This window comes from Phasianus colchicus, chromosome Z, assembly GCF_987193195.1.
Source record: "Phasianus colchicus chromosome Z, bPhaCol1.hap1.1, whole genome shotgun sequence".
In the NCBI taxonomy this organism is placed as follows: domain Eukaryota; kingdom Metazoa; phylum Chordata; class Aves; order Galliformes; family Phasianidae; genus Phasianus; species Phasianus colchicus.
The window spans coordinates 71,536,643-71,546,227 of NC_143476.1; the positions used below are offsets into that span (position 1 = coordinate 71,536,643).

The following is a 9,585-nucleotide window of genomic DNA, read 5'->3' on the forward strand; positions in this document are numbered from 1 at the left end:
TATGAAAATGGAGTTTATGATACAGCAATATTTCAAGCTTCTGTATTTTTAAAACACATAGAATTTAGTTTGAGAAATTAGATGGAAATACAAAGCCATTTACAATATTCATATATTGTGTACAGAAAGATATAGAGCAGGCAAAAAAAAAAAAGCTTTATGATTTTACATAAAATATGCTTAATTATTGAAGGTATAGGTTGTTACAGCTCAGACTGAATTGTGCTGCCAATTATATGGTGTTTCTAAACAGGACGAAGTTTTTTTCTTTTTGCATCTTACTTATGATCAATGACCTATTAAATAATAAGTTGGTATTCTCTAAGTTTCTTCTCTGAAATAAATGAACAAAAGCCAGTAATGAAAATAATTTAGCCTAACTAACCAGGGGACAGTCATTTTTCTTATTACAGTTGAATTAATTTGCAGTCCATATTTTCTTTCATGCTGCTTGTCCAGACACTTATTTTTCATACATTTTTGTAAGTCTTGGAACAAGACTGTTTAATTATCAAAATTTAAAAAGTATTGAAACCACAAAGTATTTCTATTTGAAAGATACTTGTCTTTGTACTTAAAAAAGTCCTTTAGCAGATTTGAATTCTTGTTGTCCTTTATTTTATTTCTTTTTGTTCTAAAGTAACCACTTGCTCTCTTGAAAATATACAATTAAGTTCCAATGTGATATGTGAAATAACGTATACTATGTATTCCTTCCTCAACTCTGACCTGTTTTGTAAGCTGATTTTTTTATTTTCTTTGAGAGACATACCTGCTTATTTTGTTAAATAGAAAAATTCTAAGTATTTTATAAAAATTGTTTTCTGTATTGACCAAATCTCTCCAGATGACTTTTTAAAACTTTGTGTATGTGTACTGTTCCTGATTACTTTCATTTATCTTGTTTTATATTTAAAAAAGGGATCCAAGTCGTTTTACTTTTGTGTATATTTTATCTTCAGTGTTCTGCACAGTGTGGTCTTGGGCAACAGATGCGAACAGTACAGTGTCTCTCGTATACTGGACAAGCATCCAGTGAGTGTTCGGAAACACACAGACCTCCATCAATGCAACAGTGTGAAAGTAAATGTGACAGTACTCCCATTTCCAACACAGAAGGTAAGTTTACTATCTCAGCATAGTTTAATCTGGGAAGAATGAAGTAAGTTGGTCAATGCTACTGTATTCTTTCATTAATAAAACTCTACTTGTATCATTGCCCAGCCTATGACTTAATTTTTTGCAATTATTTTCTGATTAGTCATTGTTGTTCCAAGGTGAAGTCAGTGATAAGCTAAATATAGGTTTTTTGTTTAAAATAAGCAAGTTACATATATAGTCACAGACTAAATACTGTAATCTTGTACCGTTTGTTTTCCAGTCTCCTTACTGTTTCAATGGAAAAGTACATAAAAACAGGGGAGGGTGATATACTTCTTAGTCCACTGAGTTTGTACCTACTCCATCAGTGATTAGCATAATGGAAAGTAGTAATTGCACAGTCATTGAAAAACTGGGACTGTAGATTTAAATCTACATGGTGCTACAATTCTATTTGAATACTTTGACTTTTCAGCTTATTCTAATTTTAACATTAAATTTCCTGGAGCCATAAAACAGTTGGTTAAATGGAGATATTTTGATGAAACAAAGCATACAAAAATCTTATGATGATTGTCTATGAAAATGTTAATTTATAGTTCTGGGGCTTATCATCCCCTGTTATCGTTTGAAATACGTCTTCGTAATAGACTTGTCCTTGATTACTTTAATTCCCATTTTTATTATATGCTTTTCAGTAGTCTTTAGACAATCAGTATCAGTCTACAAAACTTTCTATCTTACAAAACTCAAAGGCTACTATTTTATTTCCAGCCATAGATAGCATCTCTTTTCCAAAGGAAGGAAAGTACTTTTATGAGGGCATGATTAAGTCTTGGTCTCCTCTTAATTTCAAGATGAAGAGTGCATATAATTATTTATTGTCATTACATTAGTTTATTTATTTATTTATCTATCTATCAGAAAAATACACTGATCTCCTATAGATGGATGCCATCAGGCATCTGTGTCTATGTATGGACTCTGGGTGTTCATAGACTTTAATGTGGAGCTTTGCAGGGTAACTATACAAAACAAGGTGGTTGGCAGTAGTGTTTTTCAGGGATCTTCTTCTTCACTGGAAAAGATCTGGGATTCGTGATATTCCAGTTGGACTTCTGCTCTTTGGCCTACAGTTTAAGTTGGCCAGTTCCATACTAACAACCGTATAGCCTTGTTAGCACAGTAATTTACTTGAGCTAATAAAATCTAGGAGGAATTAAGAAGATACACAATGTTGTCAAATAGATATGTTCTCAACAGTAACATTGCCACTTTGCGTCTTGATTTGGTTTCACGTTCATGGTATTTACTGGAAGCCACTGATTATTTGTAAGTGGTTAAGTGACTCAAGTAAATGCAGTCTCAAAGTTCACTTAAGAATTTAAAAGTTCAAAAGAACCCAGCTGCAATCCACAAACTACTAAGAGTGCCTTATTCCAAAATATGACAAAAAAGTGTTTTCAAGTTATTTTAAAAATATTTTTGCAAGCATTTTAAGTATATATCCTAATTTACTAACATTTTTGAGCTACTGTATTTGCAAAGCAGTATGCAGGTATTGCACATTTTCTGCTTATACATTTGGTCTTACATATCCTTCGACAAAACAGAAGCTGACATCTCTTCTTTCAGTAAGGTCTCACCCATTAGGCACCAAAGCACAATTTTTTTTTGCATACTAGAAATTATAGAAAGCTTTTAAGATTTCAAGAATTGACTAATCAGAAAGAGACAATGGATCTCAGATCTTTTGAAAATAAAATCTGGTCTTTTAGAAAGATGGAGAGTTTTCATGTAAGTGTATCTTTGTATTTCATTTTTCACCACTTTCAGCAGAGTTTGTTATTGGTTGTTTTTTGTGGGTTTTTTTTTCCCTTTAATATAATGAGTTGATCATGATTTAAGCAAGTAGTGTTTGAGTTCTGGTATTTTTTTTGCCAGTGATATTTATGAAAATGCCCTGTGCAGAAATACCTGGGGGTCCTGGTTGGACGAGAAGCTGGACATGAGCCAACAGCTTACTGGCTGGAAGGCCAACTGTCAATATCTCTCTCATGTTCTCAGTCTTCATAAACATGGGGACTGAAATATTTCTGGAATATATTTGTCCTCTTTTGGGAAGAAGTTTCAAAATAAAACACTGATAGAGAAATATGTCTGTGCTTCAACCAGCTACCTGCAATTTTTTTTTTTCATTCAACTCTCAAAATGAGAATTAAAAATACTAAAATACTGAATAGCAAAACAGTTGAAAGTACTGTATCTGTGTTAATGAAATGAAAATTTAAATCATTCCATGCCTCTACTTGTCTAGCTAAAAGCATGCATATTGCCATGATAAGAAATACCATTCAGTATTCCATTCCATAAGAAATATCATTCAGTTCCCTTAAGTTCAGACTCACTTAGGTTTTCCTAGGTTCAAATACTAAAAATTCTCATCTTAACACTGTCTTTTTAGATGTGAAATATGTACATAGAAGGAAAAAAAATGGGAATAACTGAAGGATTGTACATCCTGATTGGGTTTCTGTCACTACTACTTTTTGGTTTTCCCACCTGTTTGGTGTGGCTGGATGTTGTCTTTTTCATACTTTGCTTGCAGACACCTGGGAATCAAAGACTTTTGTTCTGTTAGGCCTTGTAACAAGAGAATCCTGCCCCCCAGTCTTACTTCTAGATACCAAATCAGTACAAAATATGGAAATGGTTAAAATACTCTAGGCCCTCTCCTTTTTATTCATGTATTCATAGCTGTTGTAATTTGAGAAATGTTGCAAAGGGAAACCAGTATCAAATGCAAAATTACAGTGTTTTTTGAGATAAATTATTTTCTGATAAATTCATCTAATTTCATTCTTTCCACATCATTTTTGCAACTTTAACTTGTGGGTTTTGCTTTTTCTCATTATACATCTCTTCCATCTTCCTACCTATGAAATAAAGCTTTTGCCAAAGTCAGTCTGGAAGACTATATGCAAAAGCTTTTAACTGGAGATACAAATCCTGTCTCAGACTTCTACCACAACATTTACTTCTTCATTGTAGTGCAAATTTGCAGTAGATTGCAGTAGCAACATTTCAGCTGTATAACCTTAATGTACCACAGAGCTCTCAGATTAAGCCATATCTCCAGCTATATCAGAGTAAGAACTGGACATAGACCAAACCATACTGTTCCCTATTACCACCTTCTTTCTACAGAAAGGAAATCGGGCCAAAGGAAAAGCATGGTATATTCCAACATTGCTCAAGTAATGTAACATGACAGGTCACTTTACACCACTTGTATAGGATGGAAATGCAGGAATCCTTCCCCCCTGAGGCAGACAGAATTCTTCTTCTCTTCCTGGGAAAGTTACCTGCCACTGTAGCTGCAGAGGCAATAAGCCCAGCTTACAGGGAAAATGCAAGTATTAAAAAAACTATTACTTGTCTATTATAGGCCTTAAAATGACTTTTGTGTGAAAGAAAGTGTGGATGTGTGGAACCAAGCCTAGAGTATAATCCAAAATTCAGTCAAGTCACTGAACTCATGCTGTTTGCGCCATTATTCGTAACACTCATTGCTTTCCCCATCCCTGTTCACTGCTATGCGTATAATATTTCAAGGCTTCTTACAAATTCACAGGCATGGTACCAAATATTGCATGTTAGAGTTTGGATAACCTCTGATGGATGAATAAAGTAACTCCTGAGAAAGAAGCTGTAAAAGTATTGTGAGAAGAATGACTCATATTTCCTACCTGCCTAGGATGGTTACTTACTTATCCCAATAAATGGTAATTCTTTCAAGACAAAATGGGCACACTTCTGTATGCCTGGAGATAAGCCCTGCAAATGTTTTTATGGCTTTATAAAATACATGGTTTGTGTAGTACACTGGATAAGGAAAAGTATAGCAGGGAGGATGGATAGAGCAGAAATGTGATTAAATCTCAAATTCTCTTTATTTCTAATTTTTTTTTTCTTTTTTTAATCTTTGATGCTTTTAATTATTAGAGTGCAAAGATGTGAACAAAGTGGCATATTGCCCACTGGTGCTGAAGTTCAAGTTCTGCAGTCGTGCATACTTCAGACAGATGTGCTGCAAGACCTGCCAAGGACACTGACCCACAGAAAGCATGAGAATGTGCCTTGTTATTATCATTGTGGAAGAGTGTCTATTGAAGAGAGCCACACAGCGGAATAAGATTGACGTCCTTGGAAATGCATTACCCTGTGGAAAACGTAACCACTGGTCAGCCCCAGCTGACAGGATTTCAATATTATTTTAACTTCTGTGAAGTGGGATTTATTCATCCAAAGTGCTGGACACAGTATAAGGAGGGCATGCCAAATTGGAAAGATCCACATAACACATATAGAATAGCTTACTGTGGAACATTTGTGTTCTTTTGACTCAATCCAATAGTCTGTTTACCTCCTTGGACCATTAAAATAATTTTTATTATGGACTTAGCAATGACACTGAATCCATTTGTATTTAAAACTGTTTAAAATGTAGCTGTTATGACTTGGTCTACTATGGAAGTAAAGAAGAATCAAAAAAAAAGTTAAGTCATAGCTTAAAAATGAAAAATATTTTATCTCATGACACAGCACCACAATTTAAATTATAGAATGAATTTGGAAATGTTATTTAAGGAGCAGAAATTTAAAAAAAAAAAATAAAATATGTATTTTTCCTTCATTCCATCTAATTCCCTTTGGAGTAATCCATATTTCCTGAACACTGCTGTGAGCCACATATAAAGCTATACTCAGTAGAACAACCATGAGGGACTTTATTTTAAAAGGTGCAACAGTTATTGCAGTGGTGCATGAAGTACAAGTATGCTATGAAATGAAATGAAATCTGCATTGCAGTTTTATAACCTTTGTACAAGTGAAACCAAGTTGTCCACTAAAAGGGAATATATTTCAATTCCATGGGGGAGGCAGACTCCAATAGTAGTGAAGGCTGTATTGCTAGCTCTTTCACTACTACTGTACAGCTTGCTTAGAATGTAAGACTTTGACTCCAGTGCACTTTTGTTTACATCACTATCCACAAAGAAGAAACAATTTAGTGGGCATCCAGATCTGTTTTATACGTTACTTTTGATTCTCCAAGACCAAGAAGTATCAGTGTGAAAGATAAGCCTACTGTGTAATAACAACGATCCTTTGCAAAGCTGAAAGTTAAATGGATTCCAGATGTTCCCTTCTTTGATACTGTAATGGAAGGGTATTTGTTTATGAGGAAGAATATGTGAGTCTGCTGTTCAGGAGACCATATCATAGTAGACAAGGTTACAACCAAAGACTTGTGGGGATATATAGATTCTGTTAAAATGAGAAGTCAGGAATGTGCTTGAGCTGGGGTACATGCCAGGCTAATAGGGGTAAGGCACACTGGAAAAGGGGTGGCTAGAAATAAGTCTGGCCACCTTGACCTGAATGGCCAAGTACACATTTCAAGCTGGATCATATTTAAAGCTTGAGGCAGCTTTCAGTATGAGATTGGAAGAAAATCCAGTCTCTGGATTAGTAGCTAGATTCCATATGATTTTAACTATTTCAATTATTCTGCTGCCATAATCCACTTACTTCATATTAACATAATTTTAATATTCACCAATTACCTTACATTTTTAAATGTGAAACCAAACTACTTAGTAAATTCATATTCAGAAATCTACCATTGAAGAGCAAAATGTCATACTCTTCTTCCCCTTCACTTCTCAGTTACAGACTCAACAAGGAGATAAGAAAAGTGGGTACTAGTTTATATTAATATGTTGTACTTGAACACTTGCAGTTTGCAGCAGGTACTTGATGAATGTGCTTTTTGTGTCCAACTATGTCTCCTTTGTTGTAGTGCAATTAAAATTATATGAACAATAACGCGTTACAAATTCTAACTCAAATAGCACTTTTTAAAAACAAGTACACTTTTCAGTGAAAAATAATTTCAGAATATGATGAGATTGAAGTGTATCAGTGTATTTTACCAATAACAAGCCAAAAGTGTTGCACAGTATTTACTAATGTGAATTAACATGGAGAAGTAGATACTATTAAGAGGATTTGTTCTATGAATCACCCTAATATACTGACAATCTCTCAGTGGGGTTTTGTGTAATCCACATATTCATTACCATCAAAAATTTGTCATCTGCTACCTCTTGCCAGTATTTTCATTTTGTTATGCCTGTGACCAGTGGAACTCTTTTTCAGTTGGCTTGCCTTTATTCATGTATGCTTATCTACTGCTCTCATCACTATGTAAACAACTCCTGTTAAAACTGACACCAGTAAACAGCCTTTGGGAGTTGCACATATGGAATAGAGGCAGTTTGTAGTCCTTCTCAGTTAAGTGAATCAACTTTCTATGTTCTTTTGACAAAACACCTTGGTGCTAGCATGCCCTGGTTAAGTCAAAATACAATAAAAGGGAAAGGCATTGCTATGGCATCCTCTAAGCAAGAGGCCTCTCTGTATCAGGGTCCGGTTTTCTCCAGGGCATGATTGTGTTTATCAGATAATGTGTCTTTTCAGTTAACAAGAAAAGGGTTTTTTATATATATATTTTTTACCTCACCTAGGACATGAAAATGGTAAGGAGTGTTTCCAAAGACACATTTTGCTCTCTTACTGGTGCTAGAACACTAGGGAGTCCCATGTTTACTCAATGTAACAGCTCTGAGGCTGTAATTTAAAGAACTCCCTGGAGCAACATTGTATTGTATTGTTAAAGGGAACAAAACAGAATGTATGTGGATTTACAAAAACTAAGCAACACTTCAGACAAATTCAAAGAAAAACAATTGGTTTCCACAGCACAGTTCATTGCTGCTGCTACGCTGTAGCCAACTACGTAATCTAAGCTAAATAGTGTTATATTCCTAAATAGTGACAATAGGACTATTTGTATAGGCTATAAATATGACAGGCCTAGAATCAAATAGTAGAACATTAAATACAGAAATCAGTCTGGTGCCAGTACTTTCACTGAGCAATTCTATCAGATGAAGAAGATCAAAACAAAGAAAAATCTACAGATTAACCCCTTAAGGTGTGTACACCCCAAAATAGGCCATTTTGTTAGGAACTTTGTAATGGAGTGAATGTTACATAGATATCCTTAATAATACAGACTGAAATTACCTTTGTATTATTGTGATTAGTTGCTTATTATTTTATACTCAGTATTAATGTGGTACACTGTTACTTTATTATTATTATTTTTTGCTTTTTGTAAATTATATTCTAATTTATTGTCATGTTTCTTAACACTTGTTGTACATGCAATCTTCTGCTTTTAATGAAAACAAAAATATTGTAACACTTGATGCAGTGAAATTCCACACCAGGCACAGATTTGTTTTTAACATAGACAATTTAGTAAAATAAAACTGCAGCTTTTAAGAATGATACCCATGGTACTGTTGTCTGACTTGCAATTGTTAGAATTCTGTAAGCTTAATGTTTGCTTCATCAAATGCATCAGAAAATATATACGAGATATTTTCTTTCATCTATACATTATGTCAGAATTCTGTCATTCAGCAGTTTGTCATTCGTAAGCAAAAGAGTAAGGCAAAGTCAAGAATATGATTGTGTACATTATTAAATAATATTTTAGCCTAAGCAATAAATGTAGATCAAGAATGAGATTAATGGCAGTAAAATATCCTGTACTTCTTGGAATTATTTCATTACCAGTCAGTCAACAATAACAATAAAATGTCCTTCTTGCATTGAGCTTGTAAGGTTTTATCTGAAGTTTATCAGAAACCATAAATATAGGGAACAAAGTCATTTCAGAGGACTTGGTGCTTAGGTTATTGTTGTTGAGAGATGCTTCTTTTTCTTACGTGATGCCATTAAAATATCCTGTATTGAAATCTGTGATAAAGTCCTGTAGAATATTTTCTGTTTCTCTAGAATACCTTTTGTTTTCATTGAAATAATTCCTCTTAGTATGAGTTAGAGGCAAAAGGAATTATGGAAACATAAATGTTTTGACAAGGCATTTGATAATATTGGCTTTTTTTTTTTTTTAATTTATTGTTTACTAATGAGGATTCAAAAAAAAAAAACTGCATATTTCAAAGGTACCAATATTTCTATCTACTATCAAGTAGTATTATTGCCTTTCAGTTCATAAATAAAAGATGGAATAGTCTTAGTAAATTGGCATAATAATAGTTTCCTTGTGATTCCAAAATGGCTAACATCACCCATATCCATTCACACTACAAATTATTACCTCATAGTCTTTCCACTGTTCAGTTTTTAGTATTCTTTCCCTCTGGAGCAATTGTGTTTTGGATTACCACAAGAAGCTGCATACATTGAAAATATGCTCTTGTGTTTCCCTCTCTTTTTCTACTTCTGCTACCTTCTGCCTAACATCATCTAAGCTGACTACATAGTTCCTAGCACACAAAGCTCCTTTCAGTCTTCTTAAGTGCACTATTGCTACATCAAAAA

At 34.0% G+C, this 9,585-nt stretch overlaps 1 protein-coding gene across 7 annotated transcripts in view; it reads left to right on the plus strand.

Annotated features, from left to right (window-relative positions):
• Positions 1–8,991, plus strand: part of ADAMTS6 (ADAM metallopeptidase with thrombospondin type 1 motif 6) — a 160,150-nt gene extending 151,159 nt beyond the window's left edge. For 4 of the 7 annotated variants that reach the window (XM_090132549.1, XM_090132552.1, XM_090132550.1 and 1 more), the window contains exons 24-25: positions 963–1,119; positions 5,107–8,990. In XM_090132549.1, the coding sequence (XP_089988675.1) occupies positions 963–1,119; positions 5,107–5,216 (267 nt within the window). In that variant the 3' untranslated portion in view covers positions 5,217–8,990. The other 3 variants (XM_090132555.1, XM_090132554.1, XM_090132553.1) reach the window with 2 other exon arrangements.
• The last annotated feature ends 594 nt before the right edge of the window (positions 8,992–9,585 follow it).